The 18,600-nt window shown below is 37.2% G+C and overlaps 2 protein-coding genes across 3 annotated transcripts in view; both read left to right on the top strand.

Annotated features, from left to right (window-relative positions):
* DTNB (dystrobrevin beta) overlaps window positions 1–18,600 on the top strand; it is a 608,309-nt gene that overhangs the window by 221,656 nt on the left and 368,053 nt on the right. The window lies entirely within an intron of this gene.
* Window positions 1–18,600, top strand: part of ASXL2 (ASXL transcriptional regulator 2) — a 133,122-nt gene that overhangs the window by 30,790 nt on the left and 83,732 nt on the right. Inside the window, exon 2 of the mRNA XM_033425089.2 lies at window positions 15,062–15,144. Coding sequence (XP_033280980.1) covers window positions 15,062–15,144 — 83 coding nt within the window. The remainder of the gene's footprint in view (window positions 1–15,061; window positions 15,145–18,600) is intronic.

Below are 18,600 nucleotides of genomic sequence, written 5' to 3' on the forward strand. Positions count from 1 at the left end.
CCTAATTTCTACTCATTTCCGTTTGTGGATTTGACAAAGCTTGTCAGTTGATACATAAGTGTTTTATTATTTTGTAAGTTTCCTCTGTATTTGAAATATTGCATAATAGGGAGAGTTAAATCTTCTTTACCTTTGTTTCTTTATGTATCTTTTCAGTATTTCTTCTCTCATATTATAGTTGTCCATTTTCCCTTCCCCTACTTGCCCTCTACCCTAGTTGTGAACTGCAGGGCCTGTTTCTTATTCATCTTTGTATCTCCAGTTTTTGGCACTTATGAAGCACTTAGTAAATGTTTGTTACAGTAAGAGTTAATTTTAGGAGTAGTATGGATGTATAACTGATTGAGAGGCAGTATAGCTTGATGCTTAGAAGCAAAGAAGCTTGTCTTCCATCACTTATTAGCTGATGTGACCTTGGGCAAGTTACTTATTTTCTCTGTGCCTCAGTCTTCACATCTGAAGAAAATGCCATAATGGTTATCTACCTCATAGATTTATTGTAGCGATTAAATGAGCTAATATATGTAAAGTACTTAGAACAGTACCTGGCACTTAAATTCTAGATTAGTATTAACTGTTACTATTATTAATTCTTCAGAGTTTTGGGAGAATTAGGTGCTGAGAATTTTTTTTTGCTTGAACCAGGGAGTGTGCATAACACTTGGATAATCAGGTGAAAAGAATCTAATCTAGCAGATCAGAATGACTTGATAGAGCTGTTCAGAATTGAAGGACCTTTAGGTAAAGCTATACCCCTGAGCTTACAAAGCCAGCCTCTGTAATCTCTGGATATCCGTAGCTACCTTTCTGTATAGATATGTATTTAAATAGTTTCAGTCTATTCTTACATTCAAGTTTCTGCCCCTGAATCTACAAACATATTTGCTTTGGCACTCACCTTTCAGCCTTCTTTTTTGTTAAAAAAAAAAGAGGCATTTTTACTCTTGTCTAAAGGCAGTGTTGCTCCCTGTGTTCTTAATTCCACCAGGCAACCATCACATGTTTTAGACCTATCCTATGATAGGCACTAAGGGGTGCTAGGTGAACAGGACAGGTGGTCCCAGTCCTCGTGCAGCTTATGTACCAGTGGGCAAGACAGATGATTTAAAATGCAATTATAATAAATACAGTGTGATAAGCACTACTGGGGTGTATGGAATTCTGCTGTAGGAGCACAATTATTTTTGGAAACCATGGGAGGATGAAAATGCCCTAGGAGAGTAGAAATTGAGACAAGAAGAGAATCTTGAGAAGGATCAACATTCAGAGATTGTGGAGAATGAAGAATTGCTGGTGGAGAGGTAGGAGGGAAACAAGGAGAGTCTGGTGTCACAGAAGCTAAACAGAGGAGTGCATCTCAGGACAGAGGTAGTTAGTGATCAACAGATACTGCTCAGCAGCCAGGTAAGGTCCTTTTCCCTCTTTAATTTTCAGATATTTGGCTCTATCCGTATTCCTTACATCTCAGTTCCATGCTTCCTTATTATTATCTGTTCAGCTCCTGAACTTCTAGTAAGTGTTTGTTTAGTGAGTTTGGTAGGTGAGGGATACTGCATCCTCTGAATTCATTTGTTTTCTAGTGTCAAATTATAAGTAGCACAAGTTTGGATAAAGAGAGATTTGTCAAACTCTGAATCTATTTGCCTCTGGTATTGGCATGGGGAGAGTCGGTATAGCTAGGGATACCTCTGTTTCCTTTTATCCTGGTTCAGTGAAACTTGTTCAGGTCCATTTGACAAAACAGTTATTCTTTGATTCCATGTTTCCCTTCAGTGTTCTGGGAAGAGTTCTTTTAACTCCTTGTTGCCACCTATGGCCCTCCCATTGAGTGCTGACCCCCCGCCCCCCACCATTTGTTCGGTAGCATAGTCTCACCACTTCTCATTCTGCATGTTTCCTGGGGGACCTCATTCACTACTGTGACATTAAATTAAAGCTTTTGGACAGTAAATAAGTCATATGACACTGCAGTAAATCTGTAAAGATTACCATGTCTGTTTTTTAAGATTTATTTATTATTTATTTATTTAATTTATTTTTGGCTGCGTCGGGTCTTGGTCGCTGCACGCTGGCTCTTTGCTGTGGTGCGCGGGCTTCTCTCTAGTTGTGGCGTGTGGGTTCTCTCTCTCTAGTTGTGGCACTCAGGCTTCAGGGCGCGTGGGCTCTGTAGTTTGTGACACGCGGGCTCTAGTTGGGAAGCGGGAGCTCAGTAGTTGTGGCCCGCAGGCCTAGTTGCCCCGTGGCACGTGGGATCTTTGTTCCCTGACCAGAGATCGAACCTGCATCCCCTGCATTGTAAGGCGGATTCTTTACCACTGGACCACCAGGGAAGTCCCAAGAGTACCGTGTTTTTATATGTATATTTTAAATGTAAAATAAAATTTTCCAGACTACACAAAAGTTAGCTTCTACATATCTGTGTATATGAATGTAATGAACTCGTAAGTGCAGCAGTAATTGAAATACTGCTGTTATTTAGGCGAGAATTGAACCCAAATTTAGGAGCTGTTTACATTATTCTTGAATACTCAGAAAGTATAAGTTTTGTATCCTTTTCTTAGCTGGATGTAAGAATCTACAAGTAAAGAAATAGATGTATTAGGTACACTTTAGAAAAACAGATTTATTTTATCATACTTTAATTCTGTGTAGTGTTGATTTTAATTCTTCTGAACAGTTATTCAGTTTGCCATAAAATAGTTCCTAAAAATTGTTTTGTAGATTAATGAACAATTCCAATGGAATAATGTTTTGTTTGATAAACACTGCCCTCCTGTGGTTAAAGTAAACTAAATGTTTTGTGAAACTACTATAGTCTTTCCACTTAAATTAACTCCTGGTAAAATAATGTAATAGTAATAGCTATACAGTAATAGTGTTGTAATGGTAATGGAGTATGGTATTTTTGCTCAGAAATATATGTGGCCGTTTTGTTTTCCTCTCCATCTCTCTCTCTTGGGTTTCTCTAGTGTGCCTCTGAACATTTTTTCTCACTGTTTATGTACAATTTCTTATAATTAAAAGAGTTAATTGTAAATGGAAAGATGGAGGAATATTAAGCTATTGAAGGGAGGGAAACTGCACTTAAACATAGACGTGCTAAAAGAAATCAAAAGAAAAGACCAGTGAGTTATAAGACATGAAACTAATAAAAGCCTCCATGGAAAAAACAGTAATGAAAAGATGAAGAATAAAAGGGAAAAAGTATTTGCAGTAAATGTGACAGTAAAAGTTTTAATATATTTAATAATTTAATATGAAAACTAGAGCTCATACAAGTGGTATATATACAAGCAGACAGTGATTATGAATAACCAGTTTACAAGTGAGGAAATACAGTAATTAAAGCACAAAAATATATTAAAATTCATAATGGTATTCCATAAAATGGTATTCATAATATTCCTAATGGTGTGTCAGATAAACAAACAAAAAAGCCCCATTCACTTTTGGAGTATACTAGAAAAACTAGCTAATTATTCTGATAATTAATAAATATGACAGAATCAAGCACTTATCCTGCTTTTTTCTATATGAGTTGTATGTACTTCAGATAACCAACTAGTAGATGGAGGAAAGCATTTATTTTTAGAAGGATTCTAGCTTATAAATGAAGAAGGAAAGATAGGCTATCACCATTTTTCAACACCTAAATAATGAGTCTGAATAGTGGCTACTAATCAGTGGTTACTAAAGCAATTAGGTTGGAATGCTGATGGGAAACTTTGTAATGGGTGGATCAGGAGGACATCTGTTCCCCTGATTCATCTTGACATCTCAAAAAAGAGACCACAGATATTTTGTGTGTTCTCATGTGTGTGGGGTGGGGGGAGGGGGAGGGGAAGTAAACAACACTGTCTATGAAGTTCTTTTGGTAAAACAAAATCTGAATCTGAGCAGCCCTCTAGGTAATTCTAATTTTCAGGAAATATGAGGGACAGAGTACCATACAATTAGCAAAATACAGAATGTGGGAAACTATAGTACAGTTTTCTTGGTTTCTTCAGTAAATAAATTGGAAGAAAACAAGGAGAAATCCATAGATTAACAGAGACTTTAAGACGTGTGTTAACCAAATGTGGTATGTATGGGTCTTCTTTGGATACCGATTTGAACAAACTAACTGTTAAAAGTGTTTTTCCCCCCATGAAAATTGAAGACATTGTGTAAATAATTTGATAATGAAGGAACTATAGTTACATTCTGAGGTATAAAATGGTATTTTTATCTTTAAAAAAATGAGTCCTTATCCTTTTTTAGAGATCTGTACTAAAGTATTTATGAATGAAATGTTTGAGATTTGCTTCAGGATAATCCACTTTGTAGAGGTAGAGTGGCTGGAGGTATAGATGAAACAAAGTAAGCCATGTGTCGACAATTGTTGATTGCAGTGTTCCCAATAATTTTTTTTTTCAAAACAATTTTTTTTTTAAATTTTTTGGCCACACGTCAAGGCCCGTGGGATCTTAGTTCCCCGACCAGGGATCGAACCCACACCACCTGCAGTGGAAGTGCAGAGTCTTAACCACTGAATCGCCAGGGAAGTTCCTCTCTACTTTTGTATATGTTTTAAAATGTTCATACTAAAAAGTTAAAAAGTAGAATACTTAAGTCTTTAGTTGAAAAACATTTCTCTTTCTCTCCCAAACTAAATGATTTATAGTTTTAAATATTGAGAAAATTTAGCGTAAATAATTTTCTAAATTAAAATTAATTTCAGATGCCTAGTATGTAAAGGTACTAGTCATAAACTTTTTTTTTTTTTAAGGAAAGTAAACATCCCTTAAGCAGTTTTAACTAACTGGTTTCTTCTATTTTATTTCTTGAAAAAACAGTATACCTAGAAAATCAATGAAATTAATTTTCATTAAAAAGGCACACAGAAATTTTAGGTCTCTATTTCCAATAGCTTAATGTCCTATGTCAGCATACTTAAGTATTTTTATATAAATAGTAAAATTCACCCATATTAAAATAAAGTAATTCCTTGCTCTAGATAATAAATCAAAATATTTTTATTATTACCATTACCATGGATAATATAAATGTTTTAAATTCTAAATAGAGTTCATTCTGATAGTGGATTAATAGTTACCTTTCTATTAAGATTTGATATGCCAGAGAAATTTTTATTAATTTCCATTTTGTAGCTTCTTGGACAGAAAGCCACCAGTTCAGATGAACAGTAGGGCAGCCACATTCCCCAGTTTGCTCATCACCACTTTTCTGGTAGAGTTGGGATTTGAACTCTGATATTCTGCCTCATTATGATGAATTAATCAAAATATTTTTGCATATGAATGCAAGTGCCTTATTCTGTGATATTTTGTGCTTGTTTTTCTTGCAGAATAGCTTAATATCTAGTCTTTATATTTGGATATCTGTAATGTAAATAGGATTTAAAGAACATATAAATGACTTTATAGGGACTGAAGTCTTGGCATTTAACTTAAAGCTGTTTCATATTTTTGTAAATTTTAGTTTTTGTCTAATGTTTAGTATTATTGGCAGTATAGGGCATTGTTAACTACTTGTGAAAAAAAATAGTGGAAAAATCAAAGGGGCAGCCGGAGAAAAACATGCTATCTTTTGTATTTTTCATCCCCCTTAAGAATACTGGTGAAATTTTAGATCGGGATATCAAATGTGAACTGGAAAAGATTTTTGTCATATAATTTATTAGTAATAACAAAAGCTACCATTTATGTCACTTGTGCTAAGTCAAGAATACTGCAGAATGTTTTACTTAATGTTCCTATCTATGAGGGTGTTACTACCCTCATTATACAGATGAAGGGTTAAGATTGAGAGCTTTTAGTCATCAATATTATGTCTTAGAGCTATTAGGTGCAGGCTATTTGAGCTCTATACACTTTGAAGCACTTTCATATTTTGCATCGATTAAACTTTTTCCCCCCAACTGAAACCTCTTAATTATGTTAATAACATCCTTTACAGAGACCACCAAAACTGAGTCTTAGTCAATCCATTGTATGCTGGTTTGGAGTATTTGTTATAAAAACTTGAAATGTGGAAGAAAATAAAGCAAATCCCACATTTGTAGTATTATGTAAATTTGTGTCATACATTTTAGTATTCAGGATTTCCTAATGATAGTAACAGAGTAAAATTTAATTGCCAGGTAGATGATTATATCAGTTTCCCTAGAAATCCCTTCTATTTTTTGATTAAGGCAAGCATAACACCTGTTGCACAAAGTGTTTTTCTTGTATCAACTCCAGCATTTTTCAGTATGGTTTACAAAAATCTCTATATCTTCCCACTTTTCTTAAGCAGAAGTTGTAGCAACAGAGTTCTTAGACTTCAGTGGCAGTATGTTTTCTTCCAGTAACCAAATGGGCTGTTTGAGGGGGAGTTCTGTGTTAGAAGTGAATCGGCCTGGAATAGCAACTAAATATAAAGCCTCACTTATACCCACACCAGTGCTTTTTAAGTCTTTTAAAAATTAATTAATTAATTTTTGGCTGCGTTGGGTCTTCGTTGCTGTGCGCAGGCTTTCTCTAGTTGTGGTGAGCGGGGGCTACTCTTCGTTGCGGTGCGGTGGCTTCTCTTGTTGCGGATCACAGGCTCTAGGTGTGCGGGCTTCAGTAGTTGTGGCATGTGGCTTCAGTAGTTGTGGCTCGCAGGCCCAGTAGTTGTGGCGCACAGGCTTAGTTGCTCCACCGCATGTGGGATCTTCCCAGACCAGGGCTTGAACCCGTGTCCCCTGCAATGGCAGGCAAATTCTTAACCACTGCGCCACCAGGGAAGTCCCTACACCAATGCTTTTGATGCATTTTTGCTTTTGTCCAATAGGTTGTGCATTTTCACTCTTTTAATTTGTTGGCAGAAATAAATTTTGTTTAGGTAGAGTTGTAATTTTATCTGACAAATCATTGAATATACTACTTTCTGTAATGGAAATAAAAGGAATGTATTTCTGATGTTCAAACAGACCTCTGATTTTTTTTGCGTGTGATGTAGCTATTAAATTTTATAATTTTATTTTATTTATTTTTTAGGGGGAGGGGTGCGCGGGCCTCTCACTGTTGTGGCCTCTCCCGTTGAGGAGCACAGGCTCCGGACGCGCAGGCTCAGCGGCCATGGGTCATGGGCCCAGCCACTCTGCGTCATGTGGGATCTTCCCAGACGGGGGCACAAACCCGTGTCCCCTGCATCGGCAGGCGGACTCTCAACCACTGCGCCACCAGGGAAGCCCTATAATTTTATTTTTTAATCTGATTTTTATTTAGATCAGATAGCTTATTTCAAAAAGAGGAAATATGAAAGTCTAAAAACGTAGGACAAGTTCAACTTCATTAGTAGCTAAAATTAAAAATTTTTTATATATTTTTTCAAATAATTACCAAGGATTTAAAAAGTAATATGAATGTTGGTTAATGGTTAACAATAGTGAAACTCCCGTACACATGGTGGAAAGCAATTTGGCAATATTATATATTAAAATAACTTTATACAGCAGTTCCAGTTGTTAGAAGACTTTGAAAATAGTCAGAAGCACTTGGTGGCATTTGTTACAGTTAAAGAAAAAAAAAAGGAGACAATAGCACACATTTATTGAGAATTTTATATATCCTCAAATTCTGAGCTAAGCAGCTCAAAATAAAATATTCTATTTGTCTCCCATGGCCACTCCATGAGTTATAGATGTTTTTCTTGTTTTGATTTTACTGATGAAACTAAGACCCAGAGATTAACTTTCTAAGGTCACAGAGCTTTAAATTTTAGAGTCAGGTATAAAATTAAGATCTGTCTCACTCTAAACATGTGTTGGTAACCATCGGGAAAGAGTGCCTCTTTAAGCAGTCTAAATGTGCAACAGTAGGAAATGGATTAAGTGATTTAGTGTGTATATGTATGTGTGTGGGTGTATATATATGTGTGTATATATGTATATATATCAATCAGTGGAGTATCATGCTGCTATGAAATATATCAATAATAACTGTTGCAAGATTTGCAAAAAGGGCTTTTAAAAAGAGGTACAAACTAGTATATGCAGAAGGATGTCAACTGCAAAATGTTATAGAAAAAAACCTGTGGAAGGGACAGCCAAAATGTTAAATCCTATTCTCTCATGGCAGAATCCCCCTTTGCATATAATTTGAGGTGGGGGGGGGAGTATGGTCTAAATTTTCTAGAATGAATATGTATTACCATTGGGGGGAAGCCCTTGTTGCTTTATATATGGTATATATGACTGTGTATAGGTTTAACTCAGCACATGAAATGAATTTCTGTGTGGAATACTATGAAATATCACTGTAAGTTGGTGGAACACCCTTGTCTAGAGTTTGAGAACCACAGTTTGAGAAATACAAAGAATCTTCCTAGGCCCCACCAGGATCTTATTTTTCAGTTTTATGTTCTTGTTCACTATCAAAGACACAGCCAGGAACCCATCTCTTAAGATATTGACTTAATTATAGATATATGTGGGGGCTGCCATTTGCATTAAGCTAGTTTTGTCACGTTTCAGAAAAGACCTGTGAGAAAAAGGTCTGTATCTGATCTTTATACTTGATGGTCACAATCCCCATCTTAACCAAAATATCAAGCAACGTTTCTGCAGTCCTCTTAGTTTTTCTGCCTCAGCAAGTAAGAACCTACCCATCATTCAGCAGAAGCATAGTTTTCATCATTCCAATGCATATTTTAGTTGATAAAAGAAAATTTTTTTCCTCATTGAAATCTTTGCTTTATATAAAGCTTTGTTAGTACCCTCTTTAGTGTGGGGAATTAAGAGTTCTGACATCTTAAGTTTAGGCTATGCTATTCTCTTGAGTCTTCCTTTCCTTTCCTATAACTAAACCTGCTCTGCTGTTTCTTGGATTGTTGTGAGGGGCATATGAAATAGAATGGCTACATGATGTTTGTAACTGTAAGGCAGTTGTATGTAGGAATTAAGAGAAAGATGTAAAATTTTTGTATGTATTATCTGGGCAGCACTATAGGAAGATATGTCTTTAATGTTTGGGGTGAGCTCGAGTTTTTCTTTGAAAGGGATATCAGTCTTTTGTGTTCTTTTTTGGCCATCTTTTATGTGTATGTCTCTACGTAAGAACTCTTTTTATGTTACGTAAATTGGTACAGCATTATGGAAAACAGTTTGTAGGTTCCTCAAAAAATTAAAAATAGAACTACCATATGATCCAGCAGTCCTACTTCTGGGGATATATCCGAAGGAAATGAAATTACTGTCTTGGAGAGATATCTGCACCCTTGGTTCATTGCAGGATTTTTCACAGTAGCCAAGACATGGAAAAAACGTAAGTGTCCAACAACAGATGACTGGATAAAGAAAATTTATATATATATGTATGTAATAATATTATTCAGCCATAAAAAGAGGAAAATGTACCATATGCGACAACTTAGATGAACCTTGAAGGCGTTCTGCTAAGTGAAATAAGTCAGACAGAGACAAATACTGCATGATCTCATTTATATATGGAATCCAAAGAAGTTAAACTCTTAGAAACAGTGTAGATTGATGGTTACCAGGAGTTGAGTGGTAGGAGAAATTGGGAGATGTTGGTCGAAGGATACAAATGAGCAGTTATAAGATGAATATGTTCTGGGGATCTGATGCACAGCATGATGACTATAGTTAACAATACTGCATTATATACTTGAAATTTGCTTACAGAGTAGGTCTGAAATGTTGTCATCACACACAGAAAAGGGTACCTGTGTGAGGCAATGAATGTGTTAATCAACCCTTAATGTGGTAATCATTGAACAATATATATGTATATCAAATCATCACGTTGTACACCTTAAACTTACATAGTGTTATTTGTCGATTATATCTCAGTAAAGCTGGGGGGAAAATCTGGCTAAAGTAATAAAATGTGTGTGTGTGTTTAGCAGTGGTGGTGCTTGTGAGTGTCTGAGTGTATTTTAGAGTGGTCAGGAATATCTCTGAAGAAGTGAAGTGAGGGAGAGTCCATGAATCTCTGGGGAAAAACATTGCAAGAGGGAGCAGGTATAGAGACCCTGAATAAGGAATGAATTGGTTATGTTTGAGAAAGGGCAAGAAGGTAATATGAGAAAAGCGAGATGTAGAGTTTCATGTAGAATCTTTTAAACTGTATTGGGAATTCAGATTTTATTTTAATTTTAGTTAATTTTTTAAAAAAAGTGACAGGGAGCTTAAAAATCAGAGGAATAGAGGCTTCCCTGGTGGTGCAGTGGTTGAGAGTCTGCCTGCCGATGCAGGGGACACGGGTTCATGCCCCAGTCCGGGAAGATCCCACATGCCGCAGAGCGGCTGGGCCCGTGAGCCATGGCCGCTGGGCCTGCATGTCCGGAGCCTGTGCTCCGCAACGGGAGAGGCCACAGCAGTGAGAGGCCCGTGTACCGCAAAAAAACAAAAAAAACCCAGAGGAATATGTAATTTAAGTTTTAGGACGATTACTTAAGCGTCATGTGAATAGATTGGTGAGTCATATTAGGCATAACTTTGGCTGCCTATAACAGTTCCTTAAATGATTTGGAAGTTTATTTCTCTTTCATGCAACAGTCTGGAGGTGTAGTTAGTCCACCGTTCTTAGGGTGCATCCTTATCTGTATGGTTCAGAATGGCTTTGTTACCTCCTCCACTTTAAAATCAACAGGGTGGAGGAAGGGCCAAAGAGGGATGTGTCCCTGCCTTTTGAAAATCTGGGTTTTTGAAGTTATCACTCCCTATCACTCCCCCTCACATTCTGTTGTCCAGAACCTGTATTCCACACCAAGATTTGAGGAAGACTGAAAGAAGACCCCCTGTCCCCAGCCCCCACACAGTGTCTTTTCATATATAGCTATATAATATTCAATTGTGTAGGTATACCAGTTTTGTTAATATCTTATTATTAGATAAGAAGCCTTTAAACTTTTTTCTTTATTGAGTAATATAATGAATATTTTCTTATATTATCAATAGATTGTGTGTACATTTCCATTTCATGGTGTTCATTTACTATTGCCATGTTTTTGCTATCCAAAATAGTAGGGGAAAAAAACCATTGAAAAGTGATTTTTTTTGTATTTAATTGTTAGTGAAGTCAGACATTCAATATCGTTTTTCCCATAAAATTTTATTATGGGATATTGAATGTGTACACAAAAGCCAACAATAATATAATATCTTTGTACCCATCTTGTAGCTTCTATAATTATCAGCTTATAGCCAGTCTTGCAATACTTAAACTCCTATCTAAATTTCTTCTTGTGTAATTTTGAAGCAAATCCCCAACATCATATAATTTCATCTGTAAGTATTTCAGTATGCAAATATTTTTTCATATGTCTTTTATCCAGTTGTTTTAACTCTTTTATGAGCTATCTGCTCATGTCCATGGTGTATTTTTTTTCTTTTTCAGTAATTTTATACAATTTTATAATAGTATATAGACAGTAAATACAGGTCCAGTTTTCTGTATGGGCCTTAATTTGGATAAAGGTAGTAAGTTAAATTTTGGACATGTTAAGTTTGAGATGGAACATCCGAGGTTGATGTTTAAAAGCAGTTATAAACGGACTGTGCTGCTTCTTTTCATTTATCAAAATAGGGGTGATTGATGAAGTCTTGGGAATGGATGATTTTATTCAGGGAGGGTTGGAGTGAAAAGCAAAAGCTGCAAAATGATGCTTGTAAAGTATTTAAGGGATGGCCACAGAAAAAGACCAAGAAGAAACATTTTGGGAAAAAAAGGTCTGGAGAGAGCAGTGTCTAAGGAGGGAAAGGTTAATAACATTTATCTGATGTAGTATAGAGCTCAGGGAGGATGACAAACAGAAATATATTTGTTGGATTTTATGATTAAACAAATGAAAAAAGAGATGCAGACCAGGACACAGTGAGCTGTAGGGTGCAGGATATCCCTGAGTTTGAATGCCGACTGCCACTTGTCTTGCTGCATTATGTTTGGAAAGTTGCTTATTGAGCATTAGTTATCCCACTTTTTAAATGGGGGTAATAAGGCTTGTCTTTTAAGGTTGCTGAGACGTTTAACTGAGAGAATGATCTGCACTTGTTTGTGTCTTCTTTATAAATGGTAGTTGTTGACATCACATTTTGATACCTTACTGGCTGATCTAGGATATCTGACTTCAAGTGGTTTCTATTACACAAGTCCTGTATCTGTTGTTTTTGACTTGCTGTACTAATGGATATTCTTTTGATAGTATAGTATAGATTATTCAGAATTGGTTCAATTTTAGCTTTCACTTGCATTTGTTAATTGCCAAGGGTTCTAAGAATAGAAAGTGATTTAGGTATAAGAGAGTTTCTACCTAAAATTTGGATTAAAAAAAAAAAAGTAAAGAAACCAGAATTGACTTAAAAGAAGTCAATTTAAAGTAAGCCTGTTAGGACTCCCCTGGTGGCACAGTGGTTAAGAATCTGCCTGCCAGTGCAGGAGACACGGGTTCGAGCCTTGGTCTGGGAAGAGCCCACATGCCACGGAGGCAACTAAGCCCGTGCACCACAACTACTGAGCCACAGCTACTGAAGCCTGCACGCCTGGAGCCCGTGCCCCACAACAAGAGAAGCCACCACAATGAGAAGCCCTCGCACTGCAACGGAGAGTAGTCCCCGCTCGCTGCAACTAGAGAAAGCCGGCGTGCAGCAACGAAGACCCAACGCAGCCAAAAATAAATAAATAAATTTAAAAATAAATAAAATAAAATAGAAGTCTGTTAATGGCAAATACTCTTCATTTCCCTTTAATCTAAGAATGTCTTGATTTCCCCTTCATTTTTGGAGGATATTTTTGCTAGATAGGAATTTTGGAATTAAGTCCTTCCCTTTCAGCACTTAAAAATGTTCTTCACTGTTTCTGCCTTCCATAGTTTCTGATGAGAAACCCACAGTCAGTGGAATTGTTTTTCTCCTAAGTGGAAGGTTGTTTTTCCTTGGCTGCCTTCAAGATTTTAAAATTTTCTTTAGTTTTCAGTAATTTGATTATGATATATCTGGGTACAGGTTTCTTTGAATTTATGTTGTTTGAGATTCATTGATTCTCTTGAAATTGTAAGTGTATATCTTTCACCAAATTTGGGAAGTTTTCTGCTGCTATTTCTTTAAGTATGTTTTCTGTGTGCTACTCTTTATCTTCTCCTTTGGGGACTCTGATGACATGAATGTTAAACCTTTTGATATTGTCCCGTTGGCTTTGTTCATTTATTTTTTCTATCATTTTTCTCTCTGTTCATCAGATTGGATAGTTTCTATTGCTCTATCTTCAGGTTTACTGATTCTCTCCTCTGTTATCTCCCTTCTACAGTCTAGCCCCTCCAGAGAATTTTGGGTTTACTTTGGATATTGTGTTTTTTAGTCTTAAATTTTTATTTGCTTTATACACCACATAGGCACACACACAATAATGTAATGAATCTTACTTCTCTGCTGAGACTCTTAACTATTTTTTTTTCCCCCCAAGAATCATCTTTCTGGCTTCTTGAAGCATGGTTATAGTAGCTGCCTTAAAGTCTTTGTCTGAAAATTCCAGAGTCTGTAGCATCTTGGGTTTGTTGTGTGTAGGTTGTCTTTTCTCTTGTGAGTTATTGAGATTTTCCTGGTTCTTCATATGTCAAGTAATTTTGGATCATATATTAGACATTTTGATGTTAACGTTATGATACTCTGTCTCATTTAAATGATATGGAGAATGTTGTTGTTGTTATTACTTTATTTTTAGGGATGGGAGGATTTTTTTAAGCGGGCATTTGGTCTTGTTAGGTTCAGGTCATAAGTTTCTGCCTACCCTTCTGTGCACTAAAATTCCAATGACTAGTTTTCAAAGCCTTTGTTTCTATCTGTCCCGCATGTACACCACCGAGTGGCAAATTTGGGAACCTGATAGTATGTTTAGGGTCAGATCCACATAGGCATAGTTCTTGGGTGACCCCAGGAGTGTTTATAGAACTTCATGGTGTCACTTTCTTGAGCTCCTTTCTCTTTGCAAGTTCCCTGACACTTTCTGGCTCTTAGAGACCCTTCTTCCTTGTCCTATGGCTAGATAACTAAGGTTTTCATTTTGGTGTTTTGCTGCACACTTCCACAACTGCATCTGCCTTTGATGCCAAGCAACAGGATGGTGGAGAAAGAATATAAACCATGGGAATTCCCTCCACACTCATGGGATCGGAAGGGATCTGCTTTCTTGAAGTTTTAGGTCCCTGTCCAGCCACTGCTGGTATCATCACTGCCACAGCTGCTGCCTTTGGATTGCTTGGGGGCAGGGTCTGAGAGAAAGGGAAAAAAACCCTCAGAGGATTGTCCTCCCTTTTAGGGGCCCCCTTTACTGCTTTTTGGACAAAAAAAAGAGAAGACTTCTTTTGGAGCCATTTCTGTCTGCACTTACTGTGCAGTTCTGAGTTTGGACTGCCCTTGAGTCTACCTAGGGGAAACAAAACCAGGAAACTCACTGCTGGGTTAGTAGTACTTCTAATTTTGGTTTCCTCCCTGAAACCAACTGCTACCATTTTCAGAGTCCTCAGATAGCTGCTCCATGCATTCTGTCCAGGTTTTTAGTTGTATTCGGGAGAGACAGGATAATTTATGCTTATTACATCATCTTCACCAGAACCAGAACACAGATACCATTTTAATTTCATTATAACTGTATTGTTCTTTTGTTTTGGTTAAGAAATTACTGAGCAACCAAGATGTACTAGACTTTGTTTGGAGATGTAAAGATGGATAATCTTTAAGGTGCTTCCAGTAAGTCCACAGGTAGTCATGTGATGAGGGAGTGGAGGCAGAAAGTAAACATAATTTCACATTATGCATTAATAATAATTGAATTATTAATCTTATCTTTTTTGATCCATTTCTGCTTCAGGATTTGACTTAGGGTTTGTGACTGAAGGAGAGAATATCCTATTTACGTTTCATTAATTTTCCACTTATTATCCAAAAATTTAAGGGATGAAAAGTCTCTGGATTTGTATATGCTGGAGGAAATTAATACATAGCTATAATAAATATAATTTATATATGTAATTATAATAAGAAATTAAAATAATTTACTATTATATACTTGTTTCTCAGGTCTTAGAAAAATATCCCAATACACCCATGAGTCATAAAGAAATTCTTCAAGTTATCCAGAGAGAAGGACTAAAAGAAATCAGGTGAGTTATTTAAGTATTATTAGTAATAATTATAATACTTGATTAGAATATTTTATAGTATATAGCAGTCTACTTTAGTCCTGAAGATTGATTATTTAGTAATAACTGCTTTGTTAATTTATGATTTATTCAGCTCAGATCTTTGGAGTTTTCAGTCATAGCACAGTTACAAAACCAAAAGTAAGTTAGAAAAAAATTCTTAGAAGGTTGCTATCTCCACACCCATGCACTTTAATTCTTAGGAAGGCATGGAGCCATCTTCAAGCCTTCATCTATCAGTTCAGGCTTTTGATTTAATAAGCTTAGTCATTAGCAAATTAAGAAGTCCTCTAGTTCAGGGAGAATGGTAGATGTAAACAGTCTAGGAAAAAATAACCTTGGCCAAAAAGAATTAAATGGAAAAGATACATAAAGCAGTATGTGTTTCAAGTAATAGTCTTACTATGTTCAAATAAAACAGCCTGGGGTCAATTAATATAGGACCAAAGATAGAACACACTTTAATTTCTAAGAGCTTTATTATATTACAATAGCACATAATAGTCACTGTTCATAGTCAAGACCCTCTGCCATCAAGAAATATTAAAATTATGTTCATTATATTTTATATGTTAAGGCAGAAATCCGGGTGTCTACATTAGAGATATTTTCATTAAGAGAAAAAGGTTACAGTGCTACTAGTTGTTCTCACCTGGGGCTGGTATAGTGCAGGGGTCCCCAACCCCACGGGCCACAGACCACTAGTGGTCCATGGCCTGTTAGGAACTGGGCCGCACAGCAGGAGGTGAGTGGCGGGCGAGCGAGTGAAGCTTCATCTGTATTTACAGCCGCTCCCCATCACTTGCATTACCGCCTGAGCTCTGCCTCCTGTCAGATCAGCTGCAGCATTAGATTTTTATAGGAACCCTACTGTGAACTGCTCATGCGAGGGATCTAGGTTGCGTGCTCCTTATGTGAATCTAATGCCTGATGATCTGAGGTGGAGCTGAGGCTGTGATGCAAGTGCTGGGGAGCGGCTGCAAATACAGATTATCATTAGTGAGGTTTGACTGCACAGAGACCGTAATAAATCAATTGCTTGCAGACTCATATCAAAATCCTATCAGTGAGTGACAAGTGAAAACAAGCTCAGGGCTCCCACTGATTCTGCATTAAGGTGAGTTGTACAATTATTTCATTATATATTACAATGTAATAATGGAAAAAAAGTGCACAATAAGTGTAATGTACTTGAATCATCACAAAATCATCCTCCACCCACCCCACCCCCTGCCCCAGTTAATGGAAAAATTGTCTTCCATGAAACTAGTCCCTGGTGTCAAAAAGGTTGGGGACCCCTGGTATAGTGTAATACCCATAGCGAAAGTGGTTAGGATTTTGGGGGGCTATTTTTGATTGTCACAATGATGAGAAAGGAGGGAGCACTATGGCATTTGGTTATTACTCTGAGGAACAAATTCTACTAACGTATTCTAATTTTTTTTATAACACTATTGGGTTTTATAGAACAGGAATGAGCAAGAGATTTCATTTCTTTTCATAAAATTAGACTATTCGTAAAAATTTCATAAAATTTTCTATTCCTAAAAATACACACTGGGGAAATAGACCAGGAAATCTTATGTAAAGAGATCAGACTTGGGCTTCCCTGGTGGCGCAGTGGTTGAGAGTCCACCTGCCGATGCAGGGGACACGGGTTCATGCCCTGGTCCAGGAAGATCCCACATGCCGCGAAGCGGCTGGGCCCGTGAGCCATGGCCGCTGAGCCTGCGCGTCCAGAGCCTGGGCTCCGCAACGGGGGAGGCCACAGCAGTGAGAGGCCTGCGTACCGCAAAAAAAAAAATAAAAAAAAATAAAAGAGATCCGACTCCATCAGTGACCTAGGTCTAAATGACAATTGCAGGATCATTTATCTCTAACACAGTAAGGCTCTGACTTTAAACTTGTCATTATTATTTCTAGAGAGTAGGCAAGAACAGTAAATAAGAAAGAATACTAAATAATTAAAGAACAGAAGGGGAAAAAAAGAAGAACTTAAAAAAAAAATGTAGCAAGATGGTGGAGTCATCAAAAATAGCTTCTGACTTCACTTAGTAACAACTCACAAGAAGCTATTCTTGGTTAAACTATATTGTGGTGATACAGTTACGTGACCACAAAGCAGTACTTTTAAAGTCACCAGTGACTTCCATTTTGTCACCTCCACTGGACTTTTAGTTTTGCCTCTCTTGTTACCTCTCAGCATTACTTAACACAGATGACTACTGCTTCCTTTTTGAAACTCTGTATCATTACCTGAAGTGACCAAACAGTCCTACTTTCCTTCCTTGCTCTGCAAGCTCCTTCTCAGTTTATTTGCTTATTATCTTCTCTCTAACTGAAGTGCAATCGACATTCCCATAGCTTTTTTGGGGTCACTTTTGTTTGTCACTTCCCAGTTGTGTAGGGAAGCTAATTCCCACCTCAGCCTTTGTACATGCTGACCCCTTTACTTAGTTAACTGTTGTTTTTTTTCAGGTGTCAGCTTGAACATGTCTCTTCCAGAGAACTTTGGCTGACTTCCCAATCTAGATCACATTTTCCGTTTTTAGTTTGGTATATAGTGTTCTGTGTTCTTTCTTTATAGCACTTAAGATTTGAAATTACATATCGCTTTGGTCTTTCAAAAAAATCATGTAGCTTCTCTATAGCTTACATTAAGCTAGTAGCTCCATGAGGGCAGTGACATTTATCTCCCCCCCGCCCCCGGCTTGGCACGTAACAGGCATTGCAAACCTACTTGTTAATGAATATATGAAGTATCAGTGATTGGAAGATGACATTCAGATGTAGTTCTAGCTTATCCTCTTGCTGCATGATGTGTCTTAAATGGTAGTCTTAAAATCTTTAGAGTTTTCAGGTGCATTATGGAACGAAGTAACTATGCTTATTGAAGATGTGCTCTTTTGTTTTAACCAGTCTTGGCATTTAATTAACCAGGAAGGGGGATTATTGGGAGGGGCACCCCTGTAAAAATGTACAAAAGGTCTGTGCGGCTATGTGGAAGGGGGAGATAAATATGTACATGGAACCCCGCCTTCCTTTAGCCCTTCCTCCCCCAGCCCTGAGAGGGCATGAGGACTTGGGTGGTAGGTGAAGAGGAGGGGGGGGCACTTTGGCCTCTGGTTTAGTGAGCCTTTGGGGAGGCAGGCCAAGGGCCTGGGGGCCCTCAGAAGCGACGATGGTAAGATGTGCTCCTTTTTACAGTTTCATTTTCATTCCTTAATCCTCAATACAAGACTTTTCAGCTATTTTTCCCTTTGCTGTTTTCCCTCTGCTCCCCCATTTTGAAGATTCTCGCTTGATTTTGATTATTCCATACTATATTGTTTTATTCTAAAATGTATTAAAATGGAAGCAGCTCAAATGTCCATCAGAAGATGAATGGATAAATAAAATGTGGTATATACAGTCAAT

The sequence above is a fragment of the Orcinus orca genome, chromosome 13, assembly GCF_937001465.1.
Source record: "Orcinus orca chromosome 13, mOrcOrc1.1, whole genome shotgun sequence".
Lineage (NCBI taxonomy): Eukaryota > Metazoa > Chordata > Mammalia > Artiodactyla > Delphinidae > Orcinus > Orcinus orca.